This window comes from Hetaerina americana, unplaced genomic scaffold, assembly GCF_022747635.1.
Source record: "Hetaerina americana unplaced genomic scaffold, ioHetAmer1.1.p SCAF_3, whole genome shotgun sequence".
Lineage (NCBI taxonomy): Eukaryota > Metazoa > Arthropoda > Insecta > Odonata > Calopterygidae > Hetaerina > Hetaerina americana.
In genome coordinates this window covers 48,409,984-48,425,130 of record NW_027286874.1, presented here as the reverse complement: position 1 = coordinate 48,425,130, position 15,147 = coordinate 48,409,984, and the positions used below count along the sequence as shown (strand labels likewise).

Genomic DNA, 15,147 nt, shown 5'->3' with positions numbered 1-15,147 from the left:
GTATACCTGCGTCTTTTGTGGTGTCTAAACCAAGTGTTGGTGATGACTAACCCCTGTCTCCTGCAGAACTCAACTGCTTTCTCCCCGCGGTCATTCCTCGTGCCTAAACCGTAGTCCCCGACCTCGTCACCATCTCTTCCTTCGCCTACCGTCGCATTCCAATCCCCCATCACTATCAAATGTTTCCCTGCAGGAACACACGCGATCATGTCCTCTAACTGATCGTATATCCTATCGACCTCTTCTTCCTTATGGTTGCTCGGTGGCATGTATACCTGAATAATAACTAAGTTCGTCGGTTCTGCTTTTATCTCTACTAGTAGTATTCTATCCGTTACGTGCTCTATGTTGACTACGCTTCTTCCTCCCTCTTCATTTAATAGTATGGCAACCCCTCGTTGGCTCTCGTCCCCACCGCTACATATTATTCTATACGTATCACTCCAGTAATCCCCGCTATCTTTCCATCTCACCTCGCATAGACCTAAAATATCTATATTTCCCCTTTCCATCTCTCGCTTAACATTCTCCAATTTCCCTGTCTTCATCATTGTCCTAACATTCCACGTTCCTATTCTAACTAATTTGGTCTTCCTATCCTGCGTCTTCTGTCCTGCTGCTGCTGGTTTTCCCTTGCAAGGGTTTCGTGGGATGACGACCGCGGAAGCCTTGCCTCCCCCGCTGCCGGGCACGACACACGGCCGATTGGGCCGAGCCCCGTGGTTACCAGGACTCAAAATATCTCTATTGTCCATCATATTTTTCTTGGGAATGATAATTGAGGTGGTTTCCCGTTGCCTTCCTCAATAGTGTTTTTAACGTGACACCATCACTTACTGGCCGCCCCACTGGGGTCAGACGCCATTGCAGCCGCCTCACTGAGGAACAGACGCTTCGTGGACTACCTTTCGTCTGGCTCCTAACCTTCGACCTATCTGGCATGGGTGACCCTACCAGGAGCAATTATTATTACTCCCGCCAGCACAGCTCTAGGGGTCATCGGAACGCACAAGCCCTTCCACCACGTCAAGGTTGTAGTCCGGGGAGGGATATATATATATGTATATATATATATATATATATATATATATATATATATATATATAAATCATAAACACAGTAATCAACCGGTGCCCAGACTGCCTTGCCCAGGAATCGAACCCGATACCCTCCGGTCAGCAGTCCAACGCTCTACCCACTGGACTACCGCCGTATATCGTATATACTATTACACATATATACGATATACGGCGTAACACGGAAGTGCCGAATAGTACAATACACAGTAACACACAATATAGAAACACAAAAAAAAGAAGAACACTCACACGTTATTTCTTGATATTTCGACGGAAACAATCCGTCTTCCTCTGAAGATATAGAAGTAATGGTAATGTAATGGTAATGGATGTAGAAGTAATGATTACTTCTATATCTTCAGAGGAAGACGGATTGTTTCCGTCGAAATATCAAGAAATAACGTGTGAGTTTTCTTCTTTTTTTTTGTGTTTCTATATTGTGTGTCACACATACATATATATATATATATATATATATATATATGTGTGTGTGTGTGTGTGTGTGTATAGTATATATACATATATATATATATATATACATACATATATATATATGTATGTATATATATGTATATATATATATATATATATATATATATATATATATATATATATATATGGGAGTGTGTATATACTCGCACATATATAATGAAAAAGGTGCTTTATGAGAATTATGTACAATTGAAGTCGATCTTTCATGATGATTTATTGTTTGTCCTAAACATTGAGCAAATATAGTATTGTTGAAAGTAAACTAGCGTAAATTTTTCTATTATTTGTGTAACTTCGTAAAGTGTTTAGTCTTTTTTATCAAATAAATAAGTTATTGCTTTCAGATTATGTGTATAAATAATGCGCTGATAATCGCAGGCACCGGAAGAAATTAAGATGTTGAATAATCTTGTGTCGAAGCCTTCTAATTGATCCTGTAAATTCTGTATTCGAAGTTTTTCAAGTTTTAAATAACTGTCTTTTCATTCGTTTTTTTCATATGGCCTGGTAAACATTTTAACCATCAGAATTTTGAATAAGGCAAGGCTCTTCATAAGGCACACAAAATAAATATAGTAGTTTTTTATGGGAGGCAACCGACAGCTGAGATCATTTGCGCCATTAAGGATGGACAGGAAAGGAGGAAGGGTGGAGAAAAACCCGTCGTCGGCATTAGCCTAATCTAAACGAAAGACACCAAGGGGTCCGCAGCTTTACATCCCATCCGACGGGGGGCGTACTCATTGAAAGTGCTCTCCACAAAGCACCTCTCGTAGGGATCGGGATACCACTGAAAAATGTCTGCCACTGGTTCCTGATTTTTCGTAACGACTATGATAATGCTATAATACGAGCTATACTGAACACCTACCGTCCGCACATGCTGGAAATATGCAAAGGTTTTAGTTTTGATAAGCTATTAACTGTTGTATATTGGCATCCTAAAGATTACTAACCTCTTTTTCAGCGTTCAGTAGGTGTCAAATACGTTTATGATGAAATAGAATCGATTAGAATTTATGACTTACCTTTTGGCATGAATAAATTGACTGCTTTCCTAAATATATTGCTATTGTAGAAATTTAGAATTATGGTAATATAGTTGAATCAGCATAAATAATTCTTGCCATTGAATCATGCAATTAATTTGTTTCATGAAATTATATTTTTAGATTTGCGATTTCTTTCTGAAAAGGCAAATATAATATTAACAATTATTTTATTAATTACTAAATAACTTTTGGTTTTTCTGTGACTGTGAAAAGTTTTTCGAGACTAATGAAATTGTCTTTTCAGGAGAATGCAGAGCGTCGGTAGGGATGGAGAAGGAGACGGAGAGGTCGTGGGGTCTGCGTCCGTTTCTTTACCTGACGGAGAAGGAAGAGACTTGGGAGGGGAATGCCCTCCGCAGTTCACGATGAGACTTCGTGATCGCAGAGTACAAATGACTTATCCTGTGAGGCTCACCTGTCAAGTAGCTGGGATACCTAGGCCAGAGATTGTGTGGCAGAAGGACGGTGTGATAATCAAGCCAGATGAAGGTAATTTTACCTGGTCTTACCGAATAATTCAAAAGTTTTCGAATTATTATAGAGTAATTTCACTTTGAGGATAAGTTGATCCTCTCATCATGGCCTTGAAGTCAGGGAGTTCTGACGTAACGACATCGAGTAACCGCTGTCGGTTTCTCGAGCCTGCATTCGAGTCCGTCTCTCGGCGGTGCTTTCAACCGCAAGCCCAAGGAGATTTTTTGTTCGTAGACGATTATGAGCGCTCCCCTGGAACTCGTTTCCAAGTTAACTGAAATACAATCTGCAGCTGTTCATCGCGCAGTCTAAAATCGCTCCTTCGTTTGGGATCGGATGGATAGTTTGAATTAAAACAATGAGAAGTAGAAGGTTGAGGCTTTTATGAATAATTAGATACGATAACAGAGATGTACTCGCGAAACGATCCAGTTTAATGCTAAAATAAATTTAATAAATAAACACCAAACTACAGTAACAACCCAAAGTTTTGTTTGGTGAACGAAGGAATAGCTCATGTCGCAATGTCATACGACATGCATATGGTTTCCGCGGCATAAGAAATTCACGAATTATGATAAAGAGGGATCCTCCCCCTGTGCTGTCTACAAATTCTCAGAAACATGTGGTAGCCGGAAAACCACACAGCTTTTGGGTGAAGCTGAGGGTGTCCAGAATCAACCGGATTTGAACCCGGGCCCTCCGCCTTGTAGTCGAACGCTCTTTCCACTAGGCTAATTTCCCCCCTCCATTGTCCCTCAATACATTCAATGGTGAAATATATTTTTTCCCTTACACAAATTACGCTCAAAGTAAAACGTGTGCAAATGTGCTGCATTGGTCTGGGCATCTGCAGTTTCCGTATCAAAGAACTTCATTAAGCTATTTGATTATGTGGCTGGCTTAGTGCGGCATAATTTTTACTTAACTACGACAAAATACAGTAAGTCATCAAACCAATTGCTTTTTAATTACACCTGGTTCGAATATGATAAAATATTATCTGGAAACTCATGAACCCCTTCAATTTCTAAACTATTTCTTCATGAAAATTTTGTTTGACATAGTTTAGTAATTTGCTGTCACCAGTAATCAAAAACGACATATTTTTTAGGGCAGAAGTGGATTGATATAAAAGGTGGGCTCACGAAAGTAGGATGGAAAGTGCGGTCAGCAGAAGAAAGTTTTTAAATCTTGAATTATGGAAAAAACTTCAGAAAAATGAAAATGAAAAAAACTCGTTATCTCACTTTCGTTTCCACTCTCCCATACACTTGCCGCCCTTGCTATACAGAATTAATTTCAAGATTTAAGCTCAAATATTTCTCGGCCTAGTGGACGTAACTCAATTGAATCTTATTAAATAGACTTTCACTGCTAAGGTTCAATGAAAGATCACCAAAGAAATTTAATCTGACTCTGAGTGAGATTTTTTGTCGGGCTCTACGCCCTGAGGAAAATCATTTTTCTCTCAATGGCATCTGAATGAAGAATTTGCACAGTAGACTTGAGAAGAAGGGTTGCTCATGTAATTAAATCAATAATGAGATGCTGACCTAAGTTAGGAGGTAATTAATAATAGTAAGGTAAAGGTAAGGTACATAATATTGGTCAGTAGTTATTAGTAATGATCGGTCTAAATTCAAGAAGTGTTCATGATTTTTCATTAAATCAGGACCAATTATTACATATTAGCCTGTATTCACTAAATCTGTAATTAAGACATCATGAGGATAATATCTACCATATGTCATCAATGAAATAGAACGCAGACTCGAGACAGTAAGTCTCACTGGAAGTCTCTGGAAGAGACTGGCCGGGAGGACTTATAATTGGCATGGAATACGGAGGAGGATTTTATTCTGAAAATAGGTATCTCTTTTGTTGGAGTAAGGAAATGAGAGCACCGGTATCAACAAGGAACTTTAGCATACGGCCAAGTATCATGCCTTAATTATCAGTCCGACTTCTGGTAATATGGCTACGATTAGCTCGTCCCCGACCTTGTGGTCGGAGTAAACAAGTTTCCCTGTGATGCATGCGTTTTATTTAGGGAGTCAATCGGGCGGTCGTCGGGTTTGCGAAACAACCCACCGAGAAGGAGCGGACATTCTTTGGGAATGCGAGTTTCCTCACCACACTGAAAACAGGTCTGCAGTAAGGAGCGATAAAAGCAAGCAATATGACCCGATCAACTGAACTGATAACATTGGCTTGTGGTATGGGGTGACCGTGTATCCCTGCGTGGTGTATGACCAGTCTCGCCGGAAGAGGAGTTTGTTTCGTAGACAAGAGTATTAACCTTTCTTTGTAGTCTTTTGGAAGGAATAGGTAGCCAAAGGCACTTGATTATTGAAAGCACAAAGAAGCGCTGTGGACCGAGTGAATCGCCCCGAGGAAGTTCCCGAGGATTATAGAGTGATGGAAATTAATCTCAGCGATTCTATCGACTTCATTTCTCATGTTGGCTTATTCAAGTGACCCAAGTTCTTTTGCTTCGAGAATGTTCCTTGGGTTCCGAGGAATGACCATGCGTCAAATGGTCATCGACGTTTAGTCACCAAGGGCTTAACCATCGTTTCATCACGATAATAGACATTGGATATATAAAAGCAAAATGAGTAGTCCACTAGTCAAGATAGGATTTGACTACATTTCTCAGTCCCACTTAACACGACCCAAACTAAATATTATATACCTGAATTACAATAAACCATTCTTTTACTCCACTACCGGTCTCTCTTCCTTCCGTCCAACGTGGGTATTCTTTTCCTAAGTGGTTTTCTCTGCATTTTATCCTCCATCACAGTCATTTATTAAATTTTATTATAAAATTATAATAAAAATAAATTAAAAATATAAATAAAATAAAAAGTAATTTATTAAATTTACGACTTTCTCATGCAAACATTTAAATAAGTATAATGCCCACACCAACCACAAGGAGAAAATATTAATATTTTTACGGGCAGAAAAATTATTTAAATTGTAGTCTAAAATTATTAATTTCAAATATTTTGAATTTGTAAAGAGCTTAGAAGGGATTCAGTGGATTCCCATGCAATGTGTTCTCCGCAATACTTTCTCTTGCATAGTTTTACTTTGCACTTGTTTGTAATTTATCAGGATTATGTAGGGAACTGTATGGCAATATAAAAATTGTGGGAATGGTGATGCCATATAAAAATTCGATGAAATATATTTTTTTAACTAAAAAAATGATTCAATGTATGTATTTTTTAACGTTCTGCGCTCATTTAAGGAAAGCTGTACGTTCTGGTCTTATATTTACGTTTCTTCTTTTTTTCATTCCTTCAAAATTTTGAAGATAGGCGCTATTATTGTATTCTGAATATAATGTAACCTCACAATAAAAGCACCCTGAAACAAAATAAAACGTTCAGGGTTAAAATGACTGATCATTATTGGCTATCCCCATTTCTTATTTAGTTGCCTGCTATAGCCATTCCTCAATCATGTTGGCCTTATTTTTACTGTACATATTGATTCATTTTCAAAAAAGATATTTCTCAAAAGTAGTAAGTAAAGATTAAATCAGACTATTTACCTATACGATTCTCGTATCTCTCCTAGACGACCGTTGGGCTATCACCAAGGATGAGGAGCGATTCCACACGCTCGAGCTGAGCCGCGCCGCCGTGGAGGACAGTGGAGAAATATCAGCAACGGCGCATAACGCACATGGATCCGTATCGTGCCGTTGCCGTCTCGTTGTAGACAAGGGAATCAGAGCCTATGTCGCCCCTGAGTTCCTGTTCCCATTGGAAGGGGAGGTTGGACCAGGAGGTGGACCGGTAGCTGTTGGGGATATGTCTCTCAAAGTGCCGGAAGGTGGAGAAATACGGCTGCTAACCCACGTCGAGGCATATCCGTCAGTTGGCGTCATGTGGTGAGCACTTAAATAACTTTTCGGTACAAAAATCACGATTGATCATTTCCTGAAAATTTAATTATCATGGCCAAAATAAACAGCTTTTTAATCAGGTATATGATATTTTCAGAGCCATTAAAGGCCTTGAAGGTAGTTATTGAGGTACTCTAGCGCACACACTCTATCTCTCTCTTATAAGAAAAACGGATAGGAACACAAAAAAGACGAAACCGGAGAGGTTGGGATGGCGGAATCGAGCAGATCACAAGTGCAAAAAGATTTCCTTGACCAGTACTTGAGCCACTGATCTTTCCGGACCGATTCTCTAACCACTTGAGCTATCGAGGAAACACTATATATGTTCCTATCCCTTTTCCTTATTCTATTTCAATGTGAATACGTATGTTCGCCAGACGGCGGGTTTTCGTGTTTGAATGTGTTTATATATATATATATATATATATATATATATATATATATATATATATATATATATATATATATATATATATATATATATATATATATATATAATATATTTATTATATATATTATATATATTATATATATAATTCTTCGAAATGGAACGCTCTTCGGCGACCACACAAATATATAAAAACACAGGTGTAGATTTTTAAACCATAGAGACACAAAGAAAGGGCACTCAAAATAAGTTGTTTTGACGTTTCGACGGCTCGGCCGTCGTCTTCAGAATGGCGTTCTCGGGGAAGAGCAGAGAGTACATATGCGGGGGAAAGGTGAGGGAAGGAGAGGTAAGGGACCAATGATAAATGAACAAGGGGGTGGGGGGGATATGTAGGCAGCCATATGATGCATTCAGTGGGCTTGGTTCAGTCCGGGCGGTTTAAATGACTGGGCCACCCAAATATGCGCCATCTCACGGGTTCTCACCTCTATTATATTAGCAGCAGATTTGGGAAGGATTTCATTCACCGAAACGATGAAGCAGTCATCAAAAGATTGATGGTTGGAAGCAGTATGAGTAGGGATGGGATAATTCAGGAAGGTGGGAGATTTGGTGGAATATCGGTGGTTATTAATGCGGGGGGAAAATGCGGTCGTGCCCTTGCGTGCGGTGTATATATATATATATATATATATATATATATATATATATATATATATATATATATATATATATCCCGCACGCTAACCCGAAAACGCTAAGCCGAAACCCTTTCCGTCAAGTGACGATTTACTGCACGTGTAACACTATTCCTATTCTAATATCATTCATATTCTTTAATTAAAGCGATGACTTGCTCTAAGATTGATTAGACCATGCTTTGATTATTATTACCGAATCATGATCATTTGAGATATAATATATTACCTTGGATCAATTATCAGGTAATCTACCGGTAATGTAGGTTTTGGATGGACACAGCTACCAAATAAATATTTTGTTTCTCCTAACAAAACACAACCCAATATCCTACTCTTCAACAGGCCCCTCTTCATCTTTGTACACGTCCTTCCTCCCTTCATAGCATCCAACATCCCTATCCTATTCCTACCCTTTCCTAGTTTGCCTAACATCCTCACATTCCCCTCTATTACAGTCTTCAACATCCCACTGCCGATCAATATGCTTTTCATCCATTTTTCCTGCCTCCTTATGATTTCTCCGAACAATCCTCTCTCCTCTCCCACCATACCTAGCACTTCCTCATTTCCTTTCCTTTCGGTCCATATCACCTTTTCCATCCTTTTCCACACCCATATTTCAAAAGCCTCCAAGTTACGTTTATCAGCCTGTTGCAGTGACAATGTTTCCGCGCCGTGCATAACTACGCTTCATATCAAAGTTTTAACGAGCATTTTCTTAACATCCTTACTCAACGTCCCTGCCATTAAATCCCTCCTCGTGAAAACCTCTTTGCCTAATCCAATTCTTCTCCTTAAGTCCCTACTACTTTCACCATTTTGTTCCAAAACACTTCCGAAATACGTGAACTGTCCACCTACTCTAGTTTTTGCCCTCCTATTTTTATCTTAAGCTTAGAATTTCTCTTTCAGGAAAACCGCATGACCTTTGTTTTTTTATATTGATTATTATCCCATACCTATCACACTGAATTTCCAATTCACTCAGCAATGCTTGCATCCCCTTGGCTGCCTGACAAACTAGAGCTTGGTCATCAGCACACCTAACTGGTTTTACGAATTCCCAGTCGACTTTCATTCCTACCACCAGTTCTCCCAATGTTTTTTTAATCATTTCCTCCACATATACGTTTAACAGTACCGGTGATAATGGACAACGCTGCCCGTCCGGACCCTTCGCCTCCCCATCTATCACACATCCTGAGCAGTCTGAGATATGTACAGGTTGCGGATTAGTCTCATGTTCCCTCAGTCTATTCCTATTTTCTGCAATATACTCATCAATTTTTCCTGATTCACCATATCAAAAGCCTGGTGTGCGATTGGTGGGCCACTGGTGTAGAGAGAAGTCTCTCGCAAGCCCTGATTGAGTGTGAGTGCTTGAGACTAGCAAGGATCAATGCTGTATAGTATATCCAAGCTATAGAGTACGTGATTAATTTGCATTTATTTCATTTTATTACGAGTGATCGGCGGGCCGCTGGCGCAGAGATAATCCTCTCGTAAGCTCCTGACTAATCAGTGTTTGACAAGGGCGAGGGTCAATAGTACGCCTTAGCCAGGACATATTTTGGTTCTAAACGTTTGCCTTATATTTTTATTTTTTTTATTTCTTATTGTGCAAAAATTTACTTTTTATGTATTTTAAAGTATGATGTAGACGTGGTACGATGTTGATATTGTTTGACTCCAATATTATGTGAGCAGCAGCTGTTGCAAGTAGAAACGGATTTAGTTCGCCTACGGGAACGGGAACTGCATTGAAATTTTGCTGTTGCTAAAAATATACCGTCATCCCAGGCCTATGCAATGCTACAGAAGGGAAATGGAGAGTTTGATCTTCCCTACAGCATAGCTAGATGATGTAATTTTTATAATTTTTAGAGAGAGGAGATAATTTCGAAATAGATCCGTAGCTCCGGACACTCTTGCGAAAATATGCATGAACATCTCTGCTGCCATTGTGAGAGAATATTGTCGAATTGCGATAAGAGCAACATCAGAAATAGTGAACATTTAATTGGGCGCCACCCACCCATTGGTGAAAGTAAAATTGTATATGAGAAGTGGTTGTCCGCTGTGGGTTCCGAGACTGCTCATGGCCAAACGCAACAACGTTCCCGAGCAGGTTTGTTCCCAGTTAAAGTTTACTAAACAGGAAGATAAGGAGTTTATTTAAAAGATGGTCACTGCAGATGAACCTGAGATACATTATTTTTTGCCATGAGTTCAGACAGCAAAGTTATGTGTGGGAGTCTCCGACATCACCATCACAAAAAATAAGAGAATGTGGCACTTTCTGTTGAGAAAGTGCATCATTTTATGATATTCAGGGAATAGTAAATAGACAATGTCGTAATAGCACACATGACTGACTGTAAATTGGACGTACTTGGACTAAAGGGATGAACTGAAAATTCTCTAAGGTCATCTCAATCGCAAAAGGTCAGCTTTCATACCAACAGGCTGATTGCTTCAACGCAGTCATGCACGGTCACATATCGTAAATGTTGTTGCTCAATACCGATTGTTTCTCTCGAAAATCAACGTGAAGTGTGGTCTTTCACACCGATCGCAAGTCATTGACTTTGTGGGATTAGATTGAACATTAATTTTGTTATATGTTTGTATTATTTTGGCTAATCATTCAAATAAGTGATACTAAAGTTCACTTCTTTTATAGTTAATCATAGTAATATGCATTAGAAAATGATTACTACTCATAGTTTTATTGATATCTACTTAGTCATTCTATAGAAATTGTGCGTGGTGTAATGAAAAAATGGAAATCTTTCCTTTGTCTTTCGTCAATATTGAAACCTTATGACATTATTTTAAAAACATTATTGATTGTGAATTTGTATAAGTGTATCTAGTTATACAACTATAAGTGATCTGGTTGGAATATCGCTTCCCTTTCATAGGCATAGGGATGGCGTTCGCCTTCGACCTCGACGTCAAACTATAATGACTTTGGAGCGTGACGGCCGGGTAGAGTTAGTTGTATCCGGCGCCACTTCAAGAGACTCCGGCCTTTACGAGTGCACTGCTACCAATGAGGTTGGTAGAGCCACTACTTCTCTTCGTGTCGCTGTTGTCTCTCCAGACGAAACAAGATCTGGGCGCAGCGCTAGCACGCCGTTGCGACCAATTCCAACACTTCTTTCACCTGATGTTCCGTGAGTGCAGTTATTACGGAGCTCCTTAGTTGTAGTTTTAGTGTTCTAAGTCATAAATAAATGATAATGCACTATATTACAAGCCATGGTATTTGAAATAGACGGGATAAATGATGCTTAAAAATAGAAAAATTAAATTTTAGAAGCCAATTTTCTCTCAAAATTTTTAAATCATCACGATAATCGTCGTATATAATGACTGTATTTTTCTTGTTCTCTTTTTCTTAGAATTCTTATCCGATACGTAATTTTTCAAGGACTGTCCATAAAATACGACATGCATACTTTGGCCTTTTATACCCCTCCTCTCCCTTCGAGACACAATATTGAAAATGACCCGTTGTTCGCAGCTATTCCATGTTGAAATTCTCGCAGAAATTGAGTTTCCCCGCAGGGAGTGAACTTCCCTGAGGGTGAAAGTGAGATTTCTCTGTAGAGATATTCCTTACATGGACTTCAGAATCCCTTAAATGAAATCAGCTGTTCATGCAGAGAATTTATTTCCCTTCGTGAAATTTTCTTCCACGCTGCTTGGAAATATTACACGAAACTTAAATATATGTTCACCAGTAGTCAAACGTGTAAATAAGTGAAAATTGGAAAATAAGAATGCAAATTAATATTAAGCGTGAGGAGTTTCTCTCGCGTCAGTTCAGAAAGGGACATTTCCCCGCAGGGTTGCCACCTGGTGTTATGTAATTGCTTCCTAATATTGCACCACCCTGATACTTTTCCTGCCTATAATTTTTAAAATTTGGTCTCCTCCTCCCTTTAATGTTCCGTATTTCCTCGAGCTGTAATGGTAAAGCCATTTATTCATAGGCATCTGTTTTGTACAAAATTTCTTAATCTTCTATGTATACTTTAAAAGGGTAAGGGATTACAGAAACAAGGTCGAGTAAACGCTTGTGACCTTCTTGTTTCTAATCACCATACTGACGTTTGTGACCTTATTGTTTCGGCGATCTCTCCTCCCACCATGAGACACTTTTTGACCCCGCCCTTCTTTCATTGTGAAGTAATATGTGTTTTAAAAATTCCATCTGGATATTAATGTCTGGCTCTTTTTCGTCAATCCCAAGAAGTATAAAAGACCCTAATTTAAGAATAGGGAGTAGCGTGCCAAATAACGGCTGTTGAACCGCTTTGGGCGAAAAAGAAAATTCTAGCGTTTCATATTTGTTTTTGTACAGCAGTAATTCTGATATCGTGCAAGCAAACTGCAATCAGGTCGAAGTGATTTAAATTTGGCAAAATTATTGGAATAGTCTTGATAGATATTAATTCAATGTAATTTAAGTTTTTGTTTATATTATTTTTTAACCTTGGCTTCACAGATACTCGAAGGTTCCCATGTTTTTAGTAAAACCTCGTTCGACGGAAGCCGAAGAGGGAGATACGGTGATCATCCACTGTGAGGTCATCGGTGACCCAAAACCTGAAGTCATATGGCTCCGGGACTGGCTAAAGGTAGGTCAACGTTTTCATTTTCCCTCTTTTAGGACTCTATAAATATCAGGGGATAAGTATTTCCCCCTCATTCACTCAAATGGCAACATGTCTCCAATATTCGTACCATTCGTTTTTTGTGTTTAGCTGAGCTTCTGATTTAAGTTTCGACATACGCTTGGCTTATCATTCTCCCTCGATATCGGTCCCTTATAAATGCAAATGCATCAACTGATTTTCATAATGATTTTAGCGTTAGAATCTAAAGAAAAAAGTCCTACATAGTTCTTATGTTGTAAGAATTTCTTTGTTAATATCAAAGCGCATGAAGAACTAGTTAATTGTTATTTAGCGAAGAAACCCCTCAGAGGCTTTTTTTTTGTCCAAAGAAAGATGCAGATATCAATCTAATAATTGCAGAGGGTGAGATTTTGGGAAGGGGGAAAATAGAATGTCATCTCTTAATAAAGGTTCCCCCGTTGAATGCCTGTTGGTATTTTTCAAGTACATACCTCCAAAAGTATGTGGTGGATTTATGAGAATATGGATTCACTATTTCCTTCTAAAGGCAAATTATCACCAAATGTGCGCACTAATGCACAACGAAAAGAGTAATCATGAGTTTTTGAACAAAGTTGTTTTAACATAAAAAAGTCGAATTGGACTGATAGATGACTTAATCGTTTTATTTTTTTTTGATGATTCAAATCCAATCTCTTGCCTTCCACCACAAGCTGTTCAGTATTTTATGCGAAGAAAAAACTTCTGAAGGCCGGAAAGCTGGGACATATTCAGACATTTTGGAAACACAACTTCCACATTTTTTGCATCGTAAAACGACGCCGAAACTGCCTCAACACCATTTTGTGTCATTCCCGACGCGATGGGTTGTCTTTACGACACTGCGCGAAGCTCCCGCTCCTCAAAAGAGCAGATGTACAGGGTCAAAAGAATCCATATTTTTCTCGCGTAAAAGCGGTTTCTCTCCCAGCGCGTGCAGGGAATGACAAAAAAATTAACTTTTTCTCTGAAAAGAACGACAAAAATATCGCCCTCCGCCTTTGCATTTCCTCTTACTCTGTTTATCTCCTACTCTCCTCCCTTCTTACCAGTACCTACTTGGTATGAAGGGCGGCATCTGTTCACTAAATTCCTTTTCCTCCAGTCAGGGAATGCACACTGGTCTTCTTTCAAACGCTAACTGGGGTAAATAAGAAAGATAAGGATGGAGCTCATCCGTGCATCGTCATTTTACGATGGATGAGCAGATGAAAGAAAGCTGTTGATGGAAGGCGAGCGAGAGGAACGCAAATCGTTCGGCGTTTCGCAGGGGTCACGGGGGTGTTCCCCTCTTCAAGCATCCTGTGAAAGTTCCTCCCCACCCTCTCCTTCCTGCCTCTCACTTTCCCCGCATCTTGCTCTCCCGCCTTTATTTTGTTTTCATATACAGTGGTGTTTCTGGTTTCATTTCTAGTTGCTGTTTTGATGTTGTTGCTAGCAAGTCCGCGTTTTGATTGTATCCATGTGGGAGCATGAACCGTTCGTTATTAGTGCCTGCTGTTTTTCCACTCAAATAATTTAAATTCATAGAACGATAACATCGTAGGTCTAACGTCGCGGAAGAAACTTCATTTCATTCAGAATTCCTCATTTATATTCACCTTCGAAAACATTCTTTATCAGTCACTGGAATTCTTGAGGAAAAGGCGGTCCATATTTATGGACAGATTTGTTTCGAAATTTTCTAACTCCATCTGTTATGATTTCCTTATGGTAGTGCTTAGTGTATATGCGCTGCATTAATTGAGGTTATTTGGAGTTAAGCATACATCCTTTTTAATCTAATTAGGTACATCTCAAACCGCAATTTGATACACGTCAAATACACCACGGTGATACCCATGACGAAAACGACAGCGTGCGGGAATCGTCACCAGTTTTACTTCCTCCAGAGATACAACGCTATATGCCACGCACGTTTTGAACATTTGGCGTAAAAGCGAAGTGATTATTCTCACCATGTCCGCTGGTGGCTGAACAGGGATTCGTGATAGCCCGGAGGCCGCCGCTGTGCCGCCTTCGCGCCAGTAATTGCAGCTTCGTTTCCCCGGATACTCACATGCAATGGTATCCAGCAGAAAAATACTCATTTTCTGTGTCAGAAAACCTTGTTATCGGGCTCGATTCCTTGTAAAAATAGCACCATTGTTGGTGCTTCAACCATTACGGCTTTGAGCATAAGAAGACACTTGTGAGCCTTTTAAGTTATTTATAGTTAAATATTTTATAGTTAAAAGCAAATGTTGGTTTTCATAAAAGTTTTGCTGGGGCTATACATTCAAAACATTCTTCTTCGTAATTTTAAGACACACCGGCTACTAGGGCTAGGTTTAAGTTAAAGT

At 39.2% G+C, this 15,147-nt stretch overlaps 1 protein-coding gene across 1 annotated transcript in view; it reads left to right on the top strand.

Moving 5' to 3' along the window:
* Positions 1-15,147, top strand: part of LOC139690900 (titin homolog) — a 370,135-nt gene that overhangs the window by 120,739 nt on the left and 234,249 nt on the right. The window contains exons 23-26 of the mRNA XM_071588519.1: positions 2,868-3,112; positions 6,692-7,007; positions 11,042-11,296; positions 12,634-12,766. Coding sequence (XP_071444620.1) covers positions 2,868-3,112; positions 6,692-7,007; positions 11,042-11,296; positions 12,634-12,766 — 949 coding nt within the window. The remainder of the gene's footprint in view (positions 1-2,867; positions 3,113-6,691; positions 7,008-11,041; positions 11,297-12,633; positions 12,767-15,147) is intronic.